Source organism: Pimephales promelas, chromosome 15, assembly GCF_988280905.1.
Source record: "Pimephales promelas chromosome 15, fPimPro1.hap1.1, whole genome shotgun sequence".
In the NCBI taxonomy this organism is placed as follows: domain Eukaryota; kingdom Metazoa; phylum Chordata; class Actinopteri; order Cypriniformes; family Leuciscidae; genus Pimephales; species Pimephales promelas.
In genome coordinates, this window is record NC_142783.1 from 25,900,540 (window position 1) to 25,923,731 (window position 23,192).

The 23,192-nt window shown below is 35.6% G+C and overlaps 2 protein-coding genes across 14 annotated transcripts in view; both read right to left on the reverse strand.

The window, feature by feature from the left end:
- The window catches only part of evla (Enah/Vasp-like a), a 32,789-nt gene extending 26,142 nt beyond the window's left edge, over positions 1 to 6,647 (reverse strand). For 2 of the 6 annotated variants that reach the window (XM_039668869.2, XM_039668836.2), the window contains exon 1: positions 6,226 to 6,647. In XM_039668869.2, coding sequence (XP_039524803.1) covers positions 6,226 to 6,230 — 5 coding nt within the window. In that variant the 5' untranslated portion in view covers positions 6,231 to 6,647. Of the gene's footprint in view, positions 1 to 2,018; positions 2,124 to 2,358; positions 2,601 to 6,225 lie in introns of those variants that run through there. The other 4 variants (XM_089120424.1, XM_039668828.2, XM_039668859.2 and 1 more) reach the window with 4 other exon arrangements.
- Positions 6,648 to 7,192: 545 nt separating this feature from the next.
- Positions 7,193 to 23,192, reverse strand: part of eml1 (EMAP like 1) — a 50,063-nt gene continuing 34,063 nt past the window's right edge. For 5 of the 8 annotated variants that reach the window (XM_039668774.2, XM_089120418.1, XM_089120422.1 and 2 more), the window contains 20 exons: positions 22,435 to 22,569; positions 22,249 to 22,277; positions 21,121 to 21,147; positions 17,600 to 17,729; positions 16,672 to 16,821; positions 14,844 to 14,913; positions 14,585 to 14,695; positions 13,965 to 14,060; positions 13,692 to 13,826; positions 12,640 to 12,739; positions 12,191 to 12,342; positions 11,951 to 12,076; positions 10,655 to 10,786; positions 10,390 to 10,457; positions 10,010 to 10,098; positions 9,797 to 9,894; positions 9,201 to 9,288; positions 8,798 to 8,893; positions 8,432 to 8,562; positions 7,193 to 8,243 (listed from right to left, as the gene is read on the reverse strand). In XM_039668774.2, coding sequence (XP_039524708.2) covers positions 8,118 to 8,243; positions 8,432 to 8,562; positions 8,798 to 8,893; positions 9,201 to 9,288; positions 9,797 to 9,894; positions 10,010 to 10,098; positions 10,390 to 10,457; positions 10,655 to 10,786; positions 11,951 to 12,076; positions 12,191 to 12,342; positions 12,640 to 12,739; positions 13,692 to 13,826; positions 13,965 to 14,060; positions 14,585 to 14,695; positions 14,844 to 14,913; positions 16,672 to 16,821; positions 17,600 to 17,729; positions 21,121 to 21,147; positions 22,249 to 22,277; positions 22,435 to 22,569 — 2,089 coding nt within the window. In that variant the 3' untranslated portion in view covers positions 7,193 to 8,117. The remainder of the gene's footprint in view (positions 8,244 to 8,431; positions 8,563 to 8,797; positions 8,894 to 9,200; positions 9,289 to 9,796; positions 9,895 to 10,009; positions 10,099 to 10,389; positions 10,458 to 10,654; positions 10,787 to 11,950; positions 12,077 to 12,190; positions 12,343 to 12,639; positions 12,740 to 13,691; positions 13,827 to 13,964; positions 14,061 to 14,584; positions 14,696 to 14,843; positions 14,914 to 16,671; positions 16,822 to 17,599; positions 17,730 to 21,120; positions 21,148 to 22,248; positions 22,278 to 22,434; positions 22,570 to 23,192) is intronic. The other 3 variants (XM_039668783.2, XM_089120420.1, XM_089120419.1) reach the window with 2 other exon arrangements.

A 23,192-nucleotide genomic window follows, 5' to 3' on the forward strand; every position in this document is an offset into this window, starting at 1 on the left:
TTTAATCTTCACAAATTTAAGTACATTTTTTTTCATAGTTGTGATTATGTACTGGTGGTATTTATTTAGACTTTTAGTATTAAATATAACTATTTATTAGTTAAGAGATATAAGAGAGCACTGCAAAAAAAACTAAAATAAAATCTGCTATAGGTGTTGTGCAGTAATTTGGGAAACAAACAGATGTTTTGTGTCATATTATATACACTAGATTATGGATTTTAGCAAGACAGGAATACAGTATTATTGACCAATCAGAAGTCCATCCATCCACAGCCCCCTAAAACCCCACGTGTCCCTCCCTCCGACGCTAACGTATCTGAGGCGAATTAATGCTAACTGTTGCAGTGCCACTGCCCACAAACATTGATGCTAAATAGTGCTAACTATGTGAAATAGTAGTGGAATGTCACTTACGGGGAAAAAAAAAAGTAAAAGTCCTAGTTTCGATTTAGTGCAGTTTATAGTAGAGCAACCCATTTGATGTACGATATTTCAATACAAATGTTCAGAAGGATACAGGTGTTATAAGATGTTTTGTGTCAGATCATGGCCGAGATGTCAAATTTCTGGAATACCACTCGACGGAGCCCGTTATCAGCTGTCAATCAAAGTTAACCACGCCCTTATTTATCGTACATTTTACAAACATGATCTAAACTAACAAGTTAGAAAAAAATTCACCACCCTCACAGTTGTCAGGCACTCGGAGCCTATAAATAACAGTCCATGGGACCAACCTGTAAAAATATGAATGAATTTATGCTGTGAAAACTGACATTTTAACATGGGATCTATGGATATTTGCTCCCTTTTGGGACGTCCCTCTAGCGGATTTTCGATGTATTGCAGTTTTTCGTACTTCCGGGTGGGCTTCATTTTTCAGATGTGTTCCAGATGAAACTGGCCAATTGTAAAAGTATCTGGTTGTTACTACATGCAAAATGAACAAAAAAATTAAATAAATGTGTGAGTGTGTTATACCGGCTCCTGTTAGACTGATATGACAACGCTTCTGCAACACGCATCGCCACAGATATGGCCCACCAGAGATAAACTGACGCAAATGAAATTCAAAGTTCGGCGTCAGATTCTGAAATCGCTTTAAGTGGCGAGTGTAAATAGGCCCTTAAAAGGCAGTAAATACAGATTTAACTGTCAAAACAACTTCTATGAGCAGTGAACCATCTTATGTATTAGAGAAACACATGCAATTGACTAGTATAAACCTAGACATCAGACCTTGATATTGAGTTAGGAAGCAGTTTCCTTGGTGATGAGAAAAGTGGACAAACGGCCCGCACCCTTCCCCCACCTTCTGGTCATAGCCTATACCAGGTGCTGGACACTAACTAATCCTTATCCTTAAAGGCAATTCATTCTAGCAATCAGAAGTGAAAATAGGCTTGTATTAGGTTACACTGTTTTTTAGAAGACAAATATAAAAAGAAAACAGTCAGCGGCAGACAGAAGGAAAGAGGAAGGAGCTGTGTAGTCAGTCTAGTTTCAACAAATCTTCAAGGATTGTTTTGCCTTCACTGGTTATTAATAGGTTACCATGTGTACGTCCTGTAATACCATGAGTTTAACTAAAAGATTGTCTCGTCACGGTCGGTACATTCTAACCTGGTGTCTCATATTTGAAACAAAATAAAGAGCTTTAATGTAAGAGTTGCTTGACAAGTCTGGCTCTGCTTTGGATCAAATGCAAGAGATCCCAAAATCAGGCTCAACCACACTGTTGTCCCTACATAGCACGCGGCTTCTCTGTCTGGAGTTTTTCCCAGTTTTGGGACATCACATTTTTATTTCCTGTAAACCAAATGCTTAACTCAGTGCTTTTACAGTTTTACATCTCCATTAAGCCAAAATAAAATAAAATAAATCTCAAGTCTCACATTTCAAAGAACATTTTTTTCCACATGCACATTAACAACATTCATATTTATTACAAAAAAGGTGTACTGTACACTGTAAAAAGATCATCTAGTACTAAAACGTTGCAAGACAAAACTCACGATAAAATACAGACTGAAAATTCCAATCCAGTGTCCTGGTTTCTTATTTAAACCCATGGTTTTCCAAAATGCTAAATGACTCAACAGTAAAACACGGAGTGGGTTTGGGAGTCCTGCACTGTAGCTATTGAACCCAAGCTTGTTTTTGTAGATTAATTGGCTCGTTCCACAGAGGGAACAGCTGGTGGGGGAAAAAAATCACTAAGTTAACACACTAAAAGTCACTTGAACCATTTGAAAACATAATGAAGTCAACACATTTTTAAGCGAAACGTCCGGTAATCCTCAGAACTTGAAAAAAACAGGGTAATAACAAAAACCACTGAGGAAAGATTCTTACCCGTAGTCATCAAATGAATACATATTGGGATGATGAAGCTCTGAAGAAACCAAGGAGAAAGAAAATTCCTTACAGCTGGGTGAAATAAAACCAAAACAGGGAAAAGGAGGGGGGATCAGAGAGAGAAAAGTCTGTGCCTATTTCATCCCTCATCCTCTCAGCTAGGTAAAACATGAAGAGCACTCATTTCTAAGATTCAATAATGCAAAAACAGGGAGTGTGTGAAAGAAAAAGGAGGTGAGGGAGGGTAGGAGGAAAAAACGAGTGAACAAGAGAGAGAGAGAGAGAGAGAGAGACATGTGACAGATATGGACCAGTCACCTTGTCCTGCTCGCCTCACATCCATTCTTATCCACTCAAAGGATTGGAACACAGCCTGTGCCTTAAAGAAGTCTCTTTCCACAACGGAAATACAACTGAGAAAATGCCACATGATCCTTGAGACACACACATTTACACTTTAGAAGAAACGAGAAGGCTGCTGGTATTCATTGGAAGAAAAGATATTTATCTTGACAAGTACAAAAGTCTTTCTGAATGTGTTAGGAATGACATGCTTTGCTATATGTTATTCATATGTTAAACACCCAGTTAGTTCAGTTAATTTCTTAATGTGGTACAAATTAAGTGCATATAAATAGTACATATACAGTGGCAGTTCTTGGATCATTTTGATTGAATCATGACATGAATAAAAGTTATGGTGACATACGGTTCATTAATGAGTCAAATTGAGTCAGAACTACTTCGGCAGATTCAGTGAATCATTCATTAGAATAATTAGAGTCTATTTGACCAATACATCTGTGTACAATATGTATTATAGTTATGAATGAAGAATTCGTTTCTATGACATATTCATTTGTGGTCATGTTTTATAAACTCGTTCCTTCATTTTTGTTAAACAGTGGCAAAATTTGATTAATACTTTTCCTAGTTTTAGGCAACGTTGTAATAATTTGTTCCATGGTGTTCAAATTGTGGCAATGATTCAACTAAAAAGAGGGAACTAAGCAATAAGCTGAGAGAACTGGGAACAAATTCTTAAATCATGTATCATGACCATAATATCTTCTTTTTTTTTTTTTTTTCATGTGCATTATATTAAATTTGTTAGAGAATCTGACAACAATGGTTGCAACATAACAAAACCCCCACAAGGAGCGAGGGACTGATTGTACTTCCCCTCTAGAGGCCATGCTTGTACTCATTGGGTGCCATGGACAAATATATATATACTGTATATACTGTATATATATATATATATATACATATATATTTGTAGTAACCACTATTTCAAAACCTGATAATTAAACTTAAGAACTGCACTATATAAAATATAGTGCCACACATAGTAAAAATTGTTTGTGCTGGAAGATGAGTTCCGGTTCTTGGAAAATAACAGAATGAATCATGACAGCTGGATCTGATACGTCTTTAAGGTCTCAGATAAATTATGCAAAAGGAAACACTACCAGGAAACATTTGCTTAAGCTCATCAAGTCAAAATAACAAAAAAAAATTTTGTCGGCATTTGTATCATTCCAATGTTTAACCGAAAACAGGATCTTCTACATACTACTGAACTCGTACACAAAAACGAACAATCCATGTGTCTGTACAATTCACCTCATCAACAGATCTCGTAGCCAGAGCTCATTTCATACACTCGTTACTTCCTGCCGACAAATCACGACCCCCTCCCCCACACCACAGGATTTTTTTGGGGGGGATTGTTACATGCACAAATTACTAGGGACTTTGTATGCTTGTATGCGCTGTATTTCTCTAGGCGTGTACTCTTAGTAGCTTTCCTTTACAAACACGCTCAGCACTTTCTTGCATTCCTGAATTGAATCAAGACTGTGAAGTGAATGCCCTAACTTCCTCATGATGGAGCACTAGTGCTAAAAATAGCCTATATTGTGAAGTAAAGACTTTTGCTCAGAGAGTCAAGGGTTGAATAAATCATTCCACTGAACCAGTTCCTCAGTTTCCTGTTGGCAAGAACGCAACTCGGTCCAGCACAATTTAAGACTTCCTTCTAGTCCAGACGGAGAGAGAAGAAAGAAAAAGAAAAGCGGACATATGCAGAAGACTAAAATGAGGTTGAAATAAATGCACTTATACAGTATGAAGATAATTACAAACTTTTGTAGGATTTCATCATTCGCACTTTATTTTAAATTCCTGTTCCGCATGTACATATGTTCTTATTATAGCAATTACTCTAACTTGGCCTACTAACCCTGAGTCTGCCCCTAAACCATAGCTACTTACCTTACATTAGCAGTACTCTAGTAAGTACATGTACTGTAAAATAAAGTGTAATATGATACTCTTTATGTATTTACATGTAGCTCAAAATGTTTACTGGCCTACATTTACAAGATAGTGATATCACAATAGCTTACTAAGGGACTAAAATCAACTGTAGAATACACATTTTTATTTAAAAAATAATGAAATTTCTTTAATAACTAAATTAAAAACTAAAAGTATTTAATTCATTTTTAGAATTATAATTGCGAAGTGATAAATACCGTGCTCACTGTTGTGATTTGATTACAGATGCATTTTTTCCAAAACACAACTAAGCATGAACACAAGAATCGTCATTTCCAGATTGAATCTGAACAGTGAATATCCACTGCACGCCCGTAACGTTACTGCTCCATTCGCTTTATGAATGAAAGACAAATAGGTAGGCTACTGTCTGTGTGGTCATAATTACTGACAGTTCAATTACAATCATCACGTCCATCTGCATCAATAGCCTACTCTGCATCTCGATACACTTAAGCGTTACAAACCCCAAACACTGTCACTATCCGCTGATGTCAGCAGAACAGAAAACAGGTGAAGGATCTGCTCACTCATAAACGGCCTCAGTTCGAGCTTTCAGTGGCTGTGTTCCAAATCCTGTGAGCTGACTAGGCTACTCATATATAGAGAGTAAAAGCTCAAAGCATTTCTGTGGATCGACATCTGGGCGTGTCCTATTGATCGCTAGTGGTGTTTGATTTTGTGAACGAATCAATGATTCGATTAAGTTACCGAGTCGCTCCTTGAACTGATTCATATCAAATGCTTTCAGAAGGAATAGAGTCGCTTGGTCCATTCGAAACCGCATATGCTAATCTTACTACTACTAGTTTTTAAAATACAATTATTCAAATTAATTAGTCTGCTCTTTTTAAATGCAATAGTATTTTAAAGGACAAAATAACAACTTGAACGTCTATGTTAGGTCTAAACCAACAAATAAATAACTCTAGATATCTTTATCGTTCTTGGTAAAAATGGGACTTAATAATTAATATATTGACAACCAATCAAAATCCACATACTTTAAAGAGCTTGCAGCATACAGTTATAATGAACATGTTAACGTGTGGTCGGAAAAAAGTATATATATATATATATATATATATATATATATATAGTTCTTGATGTGAATGGGATTTTAAACACACTTTATTTCGATAGACAATTCAGCGTTCAGAGGAACCAGTTGAGTGAATGATTCATGATTCAAATCACACGGCTTTTGCTTGTCACCACCTACTGGTGAAACTTCCATAAAGAGTCACTGACACTGAACGAATACGTGAAAAATATTATTAGTGAACGGATTCAATAGATTCAAGTCACTGGGATGAATCAAAACCCCCACTAGGCCAACCACCAAATTACTGTCAAGGTAGGGAACTCACAAGATTTGAAACACACCCATAGGCTAGTGATTCAGTGTCAACTGCTATAATACAAAAAATATCATTTGCAATACATTTATTTGTATACACCAATGCATTTTAATGTATAAATGAATATATGCCCGCTGTGTCAACACATTGGGCAGCTTACCTCATTTTCTGATGATATCCGCACGAATATGGATGTAATAAATTGTTTTAAAAAGCTGAAGGGGGAAAAAACTTAAAAGCCACCGAGGCGAGCCGCTCGGTATAAAGATATCAGCGCATAAATATGTATTTTGGTGAGTATTTACACAACACGTGTACTATTCCATAAAACAATGGTCAGCTTGAATGTTCAATGCTCATCCAGCGATGCACAGCCGGTCCTCGGATCAGAAACAATGCAGATGTCTCGAAAGATCTACAGCATCTCGCTTTATGTCACCACAGCTGAATAAAACATATCCCATGTTTAGCTCATGGTCGCGCCTACAACATCGATCTGAATTGCGGACTGCAAACGCGCACAGGAGTTGCCATTTTCCTCCTCCGTGTTATGACAATGAGAAAGAGGCTTATCGGGATAGTGTAAAAACAAACACGCAGAATAGCGACCACTCGTGGCCAACATGCCGCACTGCAACTTCCTCTGAGCCCTGCCTCATTGGGTAACTTTTATTCATTCTCTTCCATCCTTCCTGTTATTCATGCCCATTTGGTTTTGTTGTATAAACAGGCATAAACCAATTACTTATGTTGATGGTGATAAATTATGTTTATGAATGCGTGTGCTGCAGGTCAGGGCTTCACCGTTTACAGTGCAAAGGTTTTAACACCACTATGTGTTTTATTTGACCCTCTGGTTCTACTTGGGTGGATGCTTTTATTCAAGGAGAAACGACAGATTTTTCCTATGTTTCCTGTATAACTAAACATTCATATAGAAGGATATTGTCATGTGGTTGTACATTTAAAATGTAGCAAAATCGTCCATTCTCCTTCACTCCAACACGCCTATTTGGTCAAAAAGAAGCTTTCTCATATTTCAAATAAGAACTAACATTCTCCCCCACTATTTTCATATATCTGACAATTAATATGGACAAAAATAGGTTAGAGAGTTACAAACAAGCTTGTGCATGCTTAGTTTTATTAATAATACTACAATCATTTGACTGTAACTGTTCTTGTTTTCTCAAGCGGAGGTTATGAAAATGGAGCTTAACTCTAATGTAAATGGGCACTACATTATGACGATCAGTTAAGCTAGTTGATGCACAAAACAGATTGATGTCAGACAGAGGATTAAACATAATCAGAGATTGATGGCTGTGGGAGTGATTTAACAAGTGAAAGTCATTGAAGGCTTTAATCATTTTGACTCTGCAGTACAGTCACTATGTTTCCCAAACTCATGCTTTTTTTCCTTGAGAAGATTTTGATGGCTGATTAAGTTTCTGTAAACTTAAATTCATAGAACACCATAAATATTTAAACACAAAGCAGATAGAATGAAATGAAATCAACCGTGGGAAAGTGGTTGCAGTACCTCAACATACCAGACAGTGGCAGCAAAGGTTAAAAATGTGTGATTATGGAGGCAGATTTTTTTTTTAGTACAAAATTATGGTTACGTGCAATTTATCAAAAGAGTCTGATAGAGTATAATTGATGGTATTTTTAAGACTCTAAATGATACCTCTGAAGTAACTTACCATGTTACAGTGTTAGTGCTTTGATCACAAATATTGGTCTTATATACTGGACTGGACTATTCATTAATTCCCAATATATTCCTCCATGTGCTTTGGCATCACATTTAACTTTGACCTATAAAGCAGATTCTTTAGTTTTTTTACTCAAAGACATCTCTTTCATAGCCAAGGGAGTGCGCGAGACAGTCAAAACAGAGTCATTTCAAATATTGGTGTCCTGAGATAACAATTAAAGGCAAATAAATTTGAGACTCCACTTCAGTCTGTAGTCGATGGACCCACTTATGCTTTCCCAAGCCACTTGATCCCAGAAAAAAGAAAGTTCAGTGTGACAGTGGGAGTTTTACACCACCCGCCACTGCATTACGCTCATGTCCTTCCCTCCTGTAGAGACTAAGTGGCTGTCGTCAAACAAGAAGTTAACGTTGGTGACGTGGCTGCTGTGTCCACTGTAGATGTGACTAGGAGCCTGCAGAGGTAGATAGGGAGAAATAAGACCACATATAAACATCACATGCTGCTAAAATGAATAATATATCTACCCAGGGCTGCTGCTAACAGGGCAAAAGGTGGTGATGATTCTAGGGGGCCCTGCGAGGGAGACCCCCCACCCCCGGATACCCCAGCTACGACCCGAGATTTAGTGCTGTTTCTTACCCGGGACTGAGAGCAGGGGAATGAGAAAAGGTGAACTTTGCCAAAGTCGTCTCCGGTGACGAGCAGTCTCTTTGCATATGAACTGCACACAGCATTGATGTCAGTCCCATCTGAGCCATCCGGCCACAGTCCTAAAACAAACAGAATATACATGTCTTTTTCTTATAGATTCATGGCTGTATCCTAACATTTATAAAAGAAAAAGCTACAAAAATAACTCTTTTGTGCAGTTATGGGCATATGAGGATGGCTGTGATATGTTCAGCTATACTATCACTTCAAATTTAACTGTTTTAAAGAAATTTAATATTTTTTATTTATTTATTATTTCACACTGCCATGCATGACATAAAACACAAACCTTACCAAAAACATGGAAGCCCAGAGTACAGGTGAAAGTAGCCCATTCGATATCCCGGGTGGTCTCTACACTCACAACTTGCTTGCACACAGAGGGAATCCCTGGAAGACAACAATGAATTTATAGTATAAATGGATGGATTTAACAACCAGGAGGCCGAGGTCCACCAGGGGCCCTCAAGATGACTTAAGACAGTGTTTTTCAACTGGTGGGTCACGGAGTGAGCAGTCAAAGAAACAACAGCAGCAAAATATGGAAAATAAGTGTTTTTCTTTGTCTTGAAAGACAACTATGCAACTATGCAGAATGGCTAATATTTGTAATCACTAACATCTAGAAAAGATGCAAAAAAAACAAAACCCTCTGAAGTAGAAATAAAGTTTCAGTCCTCAAAGTAAAAATACTTACAGTAAAGGATCTCATAGTCTCCTGAGTTGGATACCAAGTACTGAGAATCCACAGACCAATCCAGATGGGTGATGAAACTAGAATGACCCTGTGAGCAATAACAGACAGTGGAGTGGGTACAAACATTAAAAACAACCTGAATTTGAGGAGACCAATTTGTGTTCGTGTGCATACAAAATAATAATAATAATAATAATGTGGCAGTGTTTTTGTTAAAAACTAAGTTAAAACTTTTCATTATAAAATGAAGCTGGAATAAAATGTTAATATTAGAAAAACATTTTGGGAAAAACAATGAAAAATTGAAATTAAATGAAATAAAAGTAAATTTTAGCTGAAGTACTAAAATTATTTAAACTAAAACTTAAATAAAATTAAATTATAAATTAAAATTAAATTCTATTTTTATGTTTAAATAGAAACATAAAAAAGGGCAAAAACAACCAAATGAAAATGTAACTGAAAATATAAAAATAAAAGCTAATTCAAAATAATAAATACTATAATATTATAGAACTAATACTAACACTGTAATATGATCTAATCTATGGTCTATAATAATCTATTCCACTCATATTTTGCATAAACATACTTACTGAGCACTTTCCAACTCTACTGTATTTCTTGCCATTTTCTGCCACAGCATAAATGTAGATGTAGTTGTCATGTGACCCGACTGCAAGGAAATTACCATCTGGAAGGAATAACCGAATCAATTGCAGAGACTTTAATGAGCACTAGTTACTGGCTAACTTCCTAATGTTTTCCCAGCCAAGAGTGAAAAAGCTGCAAAGAGAATTAACTCTAACCTGGAGAAAAGCGCATAACCGAAAGCTGTTCGTTCCCATCCGTGTGCACCGTGACGAGATCCTTCGATTCAGTGTCGAGAACAAGCCACCTGCGCAGATTGATGAGTAAAAGATCAATATTAAACACGCAGGTCTAAAGAACCTAAAACATAATAAAAGGTTAGACTCTGAAATGAGGTCTTCATCAAAAGCCTTTATTAGGGAAAAAAAAGGAATCAAAGACGGCTGAAGAATGCCGCTGGGATGGTATTGTGTTCCTGTGTGGCATTAGCATAATAATAAGTGTTTGGGTCTTTCATGTAACACTCTATTAGACCACTTTCCTAAATTGTAATGATGTGTCAGGGACCCCATTGATGAAAAGAAATGGCTCGCCTCACCTGCCCATCTGTGTTCCTATAGCAACCGTTGCCCCTGAAGGGTGGAAGCCGGCCGATTGAGCGGCGTCCTGTCCATGAGGGAAACACACATACATGCTCAATCAAACATCCTGTCAAACAACCGCAAATGCGGTTACATCTCAGCCTGAGGAACACCAGAGCTCTTTCATTATAGTCGCAGTAGTGACAAGGTTTTCAACAACAAGAGACTGATGTGCAATCTGTGAGATGACTCTACAGAGTAATGTAAGTGAAGGTTGCTCACCTCCAATGTTTTGGACCAGATGGGTTGATGGGAGGCAGAATCCCACAGGCAGACATGCTTGTCATAGCCACAGGTGAGGAACTGATGCTTCAGGGGGTGTACAGTCAGGCCCCATAGCTCATCTGTGTGGCCCTTACAATAAAACAGATGCAAACATTTGGTTTGAATTTCAAAGAAAGTTTCAAACATCAACCCTCTTCTGTTTTAGATTCACCAAACCGAGATAGTCTTTTACACTGAAAAGATTCATTTTCAAAAAGATTCACATAAGGGAATAAAGCTGTAGTCAAACTCATTAACTAAAATTAGTACTGGTAGTGATGCACCAATATTAATATTCTGTCTGATTCTGATAGGCCAATAATTATTTCATGCTATTTTATATTAAGGCCAAAATACAGACTGAATACAGAAGTGGTATATGCCTAAACCGTTTTACAATAAAACATCAAAAACTAAAGTAGATCGTTTTAAATGCTGAATGTGAATGCAGGCATATTACAGATATTATAATGTACAGCATGAAAATTGATATTCATTTTGAGATTTGCTAAAGATTACATTTAACATTGTTATTAAATTATACAATTATATATTTAATAATTTAATAATTTCAATGTATTATATTTTTAAATATTTAAAGGTCTCATTTAAATATAAAAATAGAGAGATATATATTGGAAAACAGGATCCAAAATATAACAAATGTCGACTAAATAATTTAGTCTAAATAATTATTTTTATTTTGTCTAAATAATTTAATTTAAAATAATTTTTAAAATAATGCATCAAAAATCAAAACTGAATTTAGGCATCACAACATGATAATGCACAGTATGAAAAAATTATATTAATTTTGAGATTTCTTTAAAATATTTTAAATAATTAAAATATTATACATTATACATTGAATATGTGATATTATATATTTAAATTATTATAGTTTTATATTTTAAATTTAGTTAAAATTATATTACTGTAAAGACAAACTTTTAGTGAGTTTTTGATGACAGCAAAGGTCTGAGAACTTTACATGCCCAATCTCCAAAATAAATCCAATATTGACCAGTATAGACACATTCTCTAAAAAGTATTTTAGCAAATAATTAGATAGAACTTAGAAATCAGTAAATAACTATTTATTAAATGAAATACAAGTTTCTTCTCAACAAACCCCCTGGAGACCGTCAAAGACCCCATCGGACATTGGAAAACCTTGCTTCTTTTCTCTGTTTTATTCTATATCCATAACTATTCATTTACTCTTCGGTATTGAACATATACTGGTAAACATACCTGGGTGATGGGTATAAACTCTCCATCCAGACTCCCTTGTAGGACATAGTTTTTGGTGGTGCCAATAAGAACTGTCTCTCCCCGTCCTTCAGCCACAGTTCGAATAGGGCCATATAACTCGGGCACCTGAAAGATACATATAAAATTGGTGGCAAATTATGGCTACCTGCTTGAATCTGGTACTACTATTCGAGCATATAAATGCATACTGCATCAAAATGATATCTAAGTATACCTTACCTCCACTGTTTGAATCTTTTGATAATTTGCATCCCATGAGATGAGTTTACGGTCCTTCCCACCTGAGACCAGCGTCCCATTTCTCAACATGCAAAGTGCAAAGATGCTTGCCTCATGTGCTCCCTGAACGGCCAAGCTAATACGATTAGATCCTGTGAACCATGACGTAAACCAGCATCAGTATAACAATCAAAGGTGTTCACAGATTTGATTTGTGTAAAAATGAGCACATTCTCTCTTTTATTATCACTAAATAAAGAATGTTTTGTTGGTAGCAGGAGGCTCACCCTTAGATAACACACAGCTGTTATTCTGTATAAACAACATTCATAATTGAATTTCATAAAATAGATATTTTACAAAGTTTAAATGGAAGTAGGCTCATACAAAACCTTCAAATAAATCACTAAAATAACTCACTAATAATAAGAAACCTTGTATTGTTCTACCTTTGCCCCACACAAGTATATTTCCACTCGAGTCTCCAGTGATGGCGTCGCCATTTTCTGAAAAAGTCACACACAATACAAACTTGGGCTTCTCTTGTTTCTGCAAGAAACATAAATATTACTTTATTTTTAAAGCAGAAATGCAATATATGTATCACACACACACACACAAATAATGATAATACATGTGTTTTATATATTCTACAACTACACAGTTAAATGTTTGGACACATTTGACTGAATTTATGTTTCTCGTGATCTTAAGAGCCTTTAAATCTAAATTGAGGCTTATACTTGAATGTTGGAAACTAGTTTTTGAGACAAATAAAACATTTTTGAAAGAATTTAATACTTTTATTCGCCAAGGCCAAAGACACATTAAATTGATCAAAGGTCAATTTTTCTATTTCAAATAAATTCTTCTGGAGAACATTTTTATATATCAAAGCATCCTGAAAAAAAAAGAACGGTTTCCACAAAAAATATCAAAAAATCAGCTTTCAGCATTGATGATAATAATAAATGTTTCTTGAGCAGCAAATCAGCATATTAGAATGATTTCTGAAGGATCATGTGACACTGAAGACTGCTATTGACTGCTGAATATTCAGCTTTGCCATTACAGGAATAAAATTACATTTTAAAATATATTTAAAAATATTTAAATTGCAATAATTTTTGATAATTTTAATGTGACTTGCTGTAGTTTTGATCAAATAAATGCAGCCTTGGTGAATATAAGAGACCTGAAAAAAATCTTATCAACCCCAGACTTTTGAACGGCAGTGTATACATTTCTTAACTAAAGTAAAATGTTAGATTTTTTTTATAGTAAATCCCATTATGCACCAGATGAAGCTAAAAACATCACTACATAATATAATCTACTGTATATACAGTACTTCCATTTGTGTCCTTTTATAGTTTTTATGTATCAAAACATTTGACTGCTGGGTGCAAGATGCATCATGCTATCAATCATCAAAAAATGAAATTTGAATAAAATGGAAAAGTTTCATTGAATCTAACCACAAAGTCTAATAGGAGATTACCTCAAAAAGACCCTGTTTTTTCACAAGAGACCCTTTTTCTAACGACCAGAAGTAAAGATGCGACTTTCCACACGTGACGATTATATTAGCATCTGTCGGGTGGAAATCAGCAGCAAAGACTGACTCATTTGAGCACTGTGAGGGCAGACAAAGAGAAGTTGTAAAGATGTGCATTAAACAAAAACAACCAAATTTACTTGTGAACGGCCCTTGTTGACACACAAGGTACACTAACACAAAAGTAGACACTGCTATCTATTATGAAGCACTCACCTTGACTTCAGCTAGTCTTTCTTCCCTCTGCCAGTCCCACACAGAGAGAATGTGGTCATTGGAGTCATCCACAACACACAACCAGCTTCCTCCATTCTGAATGTTTTAAAAGACATTTTTATCACTCTAAAGCTCTTATGACAGGCACCCACTTTTAATCATTGAAACTTCTGTTTTTATGCTAAAAGTTCTAAATAAAACATTTAATCTAGTATTTTTCAATAAAAAAAAATAATATAATATTATCCTCTAAAAATTATAATATATATATATATATATATATATATATTATCCTCTAAAATATAATATAATTTTTTTATCGCCTTTTTTATTATATCACATATTTTAGTAGTTATCATAAATTAGGTATCATTTGAAAGCTTATAAACTTGGGTATATATTCCAAAGCATTCTTGAATTACAACCATTTAAGTGTGAATAGTGCATTTTAACCCTCATTCTCAAAAAGGGGGGTGACAGTTAAGGGGTTAAAGAAAAGGAAATACATTATCACCCACAAACACCAACAAGTACTTTATATTTCATAATAAAGAAACAGGCTGTATTTTGCTGTGGCACATGACAAGTTTATTTGGTAACATAGAGTGGCTGTCTCTTACCGACTTGGAGAAGGAGAGGCAGACCAGAGCTCGGTCAAAGAAACCGGTTCCAAGGATGTGCAACGTGTTCAAACTCACAGAGTCCCACACTCGCACGTGAGGAGCCAACTGCTGCCAGACACAGACAGACCAATTCAACTTCTATCTGAAGCATGTGGCTTTGAGACTGTGATCATGCACCTTTGTCATGACAGATCAAGCTACTAATGGTTACAAATAACACTGGTTTAAAATATCTGAGCTGAATAACCAATCTTACTTTTCCATCTGAGGATGTGCCAGCCACTTGTCCTGTTGCTATGGTGATTTTATCGGGATGGACAGCGAGGCTGTAGGGAAAGAGAAAGGAGGTTAAAGATATAGACAGCTGGGACTGTTGAGGCATGAGGCGATGACACAGCAGTGAGAGGACACATTTATGTCTCCGAGTCAATGCCATCACAACACAATGCCTTTGGCAATTATGACTCACAGGACCGATCATAAACACAGGAAACAGATCTTCTACATTTTAATCACAGGTCTTTGGTTTCTGTTGATGCTTTTCTTGCTCAAGGCCTTTGACTTAGACATTCTGTAAATTCCTCTACAGATGAAAAAGTATGAGGTTTTCCATGTTTAGCTGTGTTAATGTCTTGTCTCTCAGCTAGAGGTCAAGTGGGAAAGTACTCAGTCATATTTTACTGTGTTTTGTCTGTTTTTTAAGTTTGGTCCCAGAGTCATCATTGATATACACTACCATTCAAAAGTTTGTGGTCGGAAAGAAGTCTCTTACTAAGGTTGATTTTTTTTTAAATCAAAAATACAATGAGACAGTTATATTGTGAAAAATTAAAATTCAAAAGAACAATTTAATGTAATGATGACAAAGCTGAATCTTCGTCACATGATCCTTCAGAAATCATTCTAATATGCGGATTTGCTGCTCAAGAAAAAATGTATTATTATGATCAATGCATGCGTGCGTGATACAAAAACTATGTTTATTGGATATAGAAATCTTTTGTAACGTCTTTACTCTAACTTTTTATCAAATTCATGCATCCCTGCTGAATAAAAGTATTAATTTCGGAAACACTTTATTTAAAGGTGAAGTAGTTGCATGTAACTATGTAATTACTATAGTAAGAACAGTAAATTATGCATTATTACAAGTAAATAATTCTAAACCAAACCCTAACTCTAACAGTAACTCTATAATAAGTACATAGTACTCAGTTGTTATGTACTTATTTGACTAAGTAGAATGTAACTAAGTCACCCTAAAATAAAATGTAACTTTAATTAATATTTTTTTTTGTTTAAATCTTACTGACCTCTCAATGAGGTTGAATAGTTTTATTAAGAGAAAGTTAAGTGGAAAATTGGATGTTCAAATAGGGAAAGTCATCAATATTAACACTTCAATGTTAAATATAGCTTAAGTAATTTAATTACATTTTGGCCTGGGTTAACAGACAGGGCTTAAATTAAGCCAGGATTAGGGCTTAGTTTAATTAGGACATTTAAGTAGCTTTTATAAACGTGCCCTAAAAAAAACATTACCTGTGTGCATCTTGAGACAAAACAATGGTACTGACAAATTTTAAGATATGTCAGTGCACGTTGCGTTCAGTTCAAACAGCTCAAACATGCACTGTAGTCTAGGATTAGGCTTCAGCCTAGTTTGTGATACCGGAGGTTTATGTATGAATTGAGCTTTTAAAATGGCCCATATCATATACTCTCACGCCCCAAACAGAACTAATAGGGTGAGAGGCAAAATACAGACTCTGGAAATGAATGATAACCTTCAATGACACAACTAATGATAAATGTTCAGTCGAATTGCACATCAAAATTAAACAACATTGCTCTGAAATCCTTTATTCAGCATAGGTTTAAAAAATAGGCTTCAGAATATTTGAATAGGCTAATAATTTAAGAAGTAGCATGTTCTTTCCACATGGGAGTTAATTAAAATTCATCTGAGGTGATGAAATGGTACTGAATGTAAAAGTCTAATGATCTTACAGAGTGTGGCATCAGCGTATGCTATGATGACGACACGGACAATGACATCATACTAACAAAAATGTAAGTCTTACCACTTGATATCATCAGTATGTCCAGTGTAGTGTCTTTGCAGTTGCTCGTCCACATTATATAGCACGACAACAGAGGCGATGAAGTAAACCGTTTCCCCCGTCGGGAGCAAATACAGGTTGGATCGACAGTCGCGGCCCCGGTAACCGTAACTGGCTCATAGTTAAAGTCACCATGAAATCAAAATGGATTTTTTTTTTATGGAATATTTAAGTATAAATCATTTTAAATTTCTGTTAACTTCCCTTCCCTCTTGAAGCATCATCTCTTTGATGGTGTGTTTACTGGCAGGAAAACTTGACACTCACATGATATCACGGCAATAGCAAACCACAACCATGCAATCAATTCCTGATGGGTAAAATCAAGTCCCACTCCTTAGTTTTTTTCTTGTTTTCATTTTTTCACTCGGTAATGGTAACTTCTGCTTCATGGCAATTTTCAGAGCAAAAACTACTCTAGATGAGCTTAACAGTGGACAAACCGAAGCAATGAAGGTCTGAATGTCTAACAAAGTCCTTTTCAGGGAATATACCAAATGCATTATGGGTAAGAAGTGCAGAAAATATCCTACTCCTACAGGCTGCAGTGCTCAGCTGAGCCAGAGAGAAACAGGGTAAATAATAAGACATCCTTCATGCTTCAAAATTCAGCAACTTGGAATGAGAATATGGAGTTAGTACAACACAGTGAATAATACTTTCTTTTGAGGTCCACGTTTAAGAAGCTTTACATTATGCACAATCATTTTAACATGGCTTTGACCTGGAAACCACATCCATCATTTAGCTCATGACATTTGTAAAAAGCTCATTCTCTGTGCAGTTATAAATCAATGGGTAATTCAATCTTACGGCAATGAGCGTTCAAAACAAGAATCATTCTAAATGAGGCTCCATTTCTATTTCACATGCAGCAATAAAAGGATACACCCAGTCTAGTTTCAGTTTTTTAGGAGCCAAGTCAGCCTTTGTTTCCAGGCAGTATGTGTCCACCAGGTCTTTGGGCATGTACATGGTGATGGGTCGTCCCTTCAAATACATTTTGACATACCCTTCATCTAGAAAAAGCAACACAGATTTTTAGAGCAAGAAAATGCATGGGTCACCAAAGGATCGCTGTGACATCTGTTGTGGTTAATGTCACCAGATTTTGACTAAGATAGAATAATGAAGACATATACTGTACTACATTTCAAAAGTTTGGGGCCATTTAAAAAAATAATACTTTTATTAAGCAAGGATTCATTTTAAAGCTTTTTAGCATTATTTTGAACTGAAAATAATTCTGGTTTACACAGTAATATTGAGTAACACAACTGTTTTCAGCATTGATAATAAGAAATGTTTCTTGAGCAGCCAATCAGAATGTTAGAATGATTTCTGAAGGATCATGTGACACTGAATGCAATTTTAAATTGTAATACTGATCCACACTATAACTGTTCTTGCTGTATTTGTGGTCGAATAAATGCAGCATTAGTGAGCATTGGAGACTTCTTTCAAAAACATGAAAAAATCTTACTGACCCCAACATTTGAATGGTAGTGTATTTTAAGAGGAGATTAAATGTAAATCCAAGACAAAATAAAAGGATTTTATCCAAAAAGGAGGATTAGATGGAATTGAAACATAGTTTAGAATGATATATATATTATGTGATGAAAATAATTAAATAGGTCAGTGAGATTTAAAAGGGAATGATTTGATATTTATTATATTTACAGTATTTGAGATACAGTCCAAGACAAATGTGAAATCAAATGCAGAAGCATGTGAATACAGCAATTTCATGGTTTGGTAAATTAGTAAATAAAGTCACAGTTATGCATGCATGCATGCAAACACAATGGAAAAGGAAATGTACAGTTAATAAAATGCACACTTGAACAAAAATAAATCTATTTGAAAGCAAAAAGACAGAAGTGTGAACATGCAACTTAACATACATGGACAGAAACAACATGAAACTAAACCAAATCAAAGTGTGACAATCAAAACAAAAAGAACGAAACAGAACAAAAGACTCATTAACACCTGACTAAGGCTAATAATACAGCTGTTTTGCTTAGTAACAGATTTGAAAATACTGGCTGGGAGATTTGATCGGACTCCTGTAAGTGGGCATATCTGAGGGCGAGTGGACTGACTGCGAAGTGCATTTCCTCAGAGGAAGGGTAAACGGAGGGATCTTTTGGCTCCTGAGCCGGGCCGGTCTGTCAGACGCAATCTTGGCCTCTGGCGGGGTGTTCGCAGACTGCGAGGGCACGGTTGACGTGGATTTGGGGGGTTCGGCGGATCCGGTCCTTTTTGACGGTCGGTGCAGATAGATCTGCACGGTTACTAGGTGAAGTGGTCAAATTGGACAGGGCGGGTGCAGGAGAGGGTGGAGAGGTGGGATGAAGTATAATCATGATCAGACATGGCCCAACAGCTTTAGATTCCACCATACTAACAAGACTTCCACAATACTAAGAAACCGCACTGCAAAACAATATTTTTCGCATTCAGCATTTTTTAAGATAATTTTCAAACAATATATCTTGAATTAAGAAGTTTATATATCGTACTATTCTGGCAACAATCTTTTTTTATATTTTAAACGAGCAAGATTAGAGATATTTATGCTAAAAAGAGCCAATGAGATAAGAAAAATAAACGTTTATATACTAAAAATAAATACATTCAAAATATCTCTTTCCAAAAAAAAAAAAAAAAAAAAAATTTATTTATTTTTCTTACAAATGTTGGTCTGGTTTTTAATATATTTACTTTTTTCTGGAAAGCAAGCCAAAAATGCAGATTGCGAAAATTATTTTTTGCAGTGATTACAGTGGGTAGGCTATATACAAAGGATATATTATCATAGAGGAAAGCCAAGAATACTGGAAATAAACTGAAAAATGTCTCTGTATATTACTCTAACTTTCCAAATCATATTTGGTACTTTAATTTACTTGCCTTATGATATTTTTTTTGGATTTTGTATTCAACACAAAAGACTATAGTTTGGGGAAATAATTTCCACTTAGTAACACACTGCACATAGATTTAACACATTTAGATTTAAGATAAACACCCAACTTCAGTTTCAGTGGGGAAAAATAAAATCAGAAGAGCTAGTTGACGCAGAATTATAAATGCCCTTTACGGGACTCAAAGAACAAATATGTGTGCGTGGAGCAAAAGTGGCATTAAACTATTGGACTAAAAACCATCAAGTGAGCTTCTGTGTGACTGCAGGAAACTGTTCTGTTCCCATGGTGCAAGTGGAAAAACAAGTGCCATGAGCAGTGAGCAGCAAAACACCCAGGAGCTGTCAGAGCAGCATCACTCAAGAGTTACCAGCTTGTGTTTTAGCTCCACAGCAATCAACCACAGGTTGGCATCACTCAGAAGGGTGTTACAGAGTGCGCATTAGTTTTTTGGGAAGGGTGGCATGTCTGGAGGAAGGTGGGAGCTTCTATCACACACACATTTGTCTAATCAACCCAGACCTTAACGCAAGACAGCTCTGTGGGAGCCGATTCTGTCATAATATGAAGCCAGAGGTGTCAAAGTCAGCCAGATTACCATATACTTTCTAGATAGAATACCAATTTAAACAGTATAAATCATTATATGATTCTTACAGCCGAAATGTAAATGTCAGAAACCTCGTTAAGACCCCTTAAAATCACAGGTTTGTGGCAAAAATATACTCTTTAAATTCAAGTTGTGTTCATATGGTTTAAAAAAAAAACATAACTCTAAAATAAATATTTTCCTTACAACTTACATACATGTGAGTGTACACATCTTAATTGAGTGTGCGCATTAAACTACTTTTTAAAATAGTTTTTAAATATATTTTCAAGGTAAAAGTATTTTGTTTACAAATGACATTCATTTTTAATTCATAAATATCATAATTTCTTTAAATGTACAACATGACATTTTATCTCCCGCATAACCTTGCTTTGTTCAAATTATCAGATATTTTGAGTGATTTATTCCACTGTAAATTTTTTCTTCTGTCAAATCAACTTACATAATTTATGTGGTTGAGTTTCTGCCTTTAAAATCAATCTCCTTCATTGTATCAACTCAATTTTTCAATTTCAATTAACTTAAAATTTGAAGGCAACCAGTTTACTTCATTTTTTAAGTTAAACCAACAATTTCTTTTACAGTGTGGTCTTGACACAGTCACGAGTCTGCAGGGGCCTCTATGATGTCATTTCCTGTAAACACTAATTGTTCATGTGGTCTTTATTAAAAATCATTTTACAGTATCTGGCACTTCATAAATAATGATTCTCAACTCTACCAGCTGACATTGCATGTGCAAGCAGAGTTGTAATTGCCTTCTTTAATTCTTGAAGTGATTTAAATAACTTCCCTCTGGCTTCGAGAATCAACTTGTATCCACAGAGCTGCTCGCACAAGGGGCAGTTGACAAACAGTGCCTACCTTTGCAGTGTGTAACACGTCGCATCCCTTTGTGAACGTACAGAGACACAGACAAACATATAAGATGGCAGAAGATGGCTCATGGAAAGGCAGATCCCTGCTCATAAGATCCCAGGTTTCCATGTGTGGGTAATTACTCTACAAGCTCCTCCGGGAAAGTCGTTTCATTTGTCAAGCGCTCTATTTAACAAATCTCCACTGGTGTTTGATTAATTTGGTGTACAGTATATTTAACATCTGCAATTGCTGTCTTGATGACTTCAATTAATCACAGTTTTTGGCATGGTTAAATACAGCAACTGGGTCAAATATACAGTAAGGAACATGCAAATTATGCCTTCAGGTAGAACAGACTTTTATTCTGCCTCATAAGGCTGCGCACACTGGGCGCTCTGCTTGTGCTTTTACACTGACACCAAATCCAATTTGCTCTGAAATTCCCAAGAATTCCTTTGTATTCTTTAAAAAATGAAGATTGCACAGCTTCAGACCAAAACTGATGTATAATAGATAAACACAATGACTATAAACGCCTATCGGACCTTGAAAATGCCAAGCTTTTTATATTTGAAAAAGACCCTGTACTCAACAGAGTTATGTAAATTACTCTCTCAGTGCAGAATTTATATTATATTATATTTCTAATTTTGTTACGAAAGGCATACAAAATATAAATTCGACAAAAATAAAATTGAATAAATATAAAAGCATAAAATATAAGTATACAAACACAAAAATGAGAAACAGTGGAAATGTTTTTTGGTAAGAGATGATGTTACTGATAAAAGAATAGCAGGTAATTGAACTGTAAAATGAACTAAAAAAAAAAAAAAAGGACTGTACAGCACAATATATAGACAGTGAGCTTCATGAGCCATGACTGGAGAGCACACAGGGAATACAAATTCTTGCATTTCCCACCTACTAAATGAGCTGCATTGCTGCTAAACAAAAGAAATTCTGGTTGGTCAGCCATTCATTTAGAGTGCTTGACAAGAGTTATCAAAGCCTGTACTTTTTGGAAAGTCCACTCAAAAATAGAAATGACAGCATAAACATTGCTACTTTGTGACTGATCCAGTCCTGGTTCATACTCTATCACATGGGAACAGGGCACCTGACTCTTACCTGCACTGAAAACAGGCTCCCTCTGTTTGCTGCAAGGGGTGAGAAAGGAAACAAGTCACCCAAATGTGCTTGTCTATGTGTGTGTGTGCAATGTTTGATTGTATGAGTCATCTTTTTCAGTTACCCATATTAGGTAAACATCATTTTTTGAATCACATGGGCACAAATATAAATTAATTTGCATACTTTTCTGTGGTTTTCTTGCCACTGGAGTTGCTCCCTGTGGAACCAGTGCGTGTTCGATTGCTTTTGGAGTCCGCACCACTGTCTTTCCTGTTGTTGGGGCCGACATGCTCTGATGAACTCGTTCTCTTCACAGTGCTATGAATGATAGAAGACAAGATATTAACACCATTTACCTAAGAAAAGGCACAACAAAACACCAACACTTGATAATACTAAAATATTCAATGAAACATACTAATGAATGGGTAAATATGGTATTTGCTTTTTTAATATGACACAAAATGTTAGATTTGCTAGATTTGAAGAAGGATTTATTTTATAATTATTGATGTCGTCTTGCGTTCGGATGCTGGTGTTTGGGAACACGATCATGTAAGACAATTCTTACAGGTTATGTGCGGTATTTCAAATATTTTTCTCATATTTTGATGGTGTAATCGAATTTGTAGGGGTCATAAAAAACAAATCCCCAAACCAATTTGCTCCAGAATATATATAAATTTGAATTGAGTAACAATACGTTTATGTATTTGTGTTTAGCTTGCAATATTTCACCTGTCTCTAAATTTCTTTCATGAAGCCTGATTTTCCTACAATACCCTATACCTCAAACAGAAACATTTACACAGACAAAAAGGAAATGGCAGTGTAGAGATAATACTGGCCACATCCCAGCCAGTTATAACAGACACATAGGCCTGGCCATCCACAAAGAGGCAGAGCAAACACATAAGAAATTGATTTTATTTGTTTAGTTT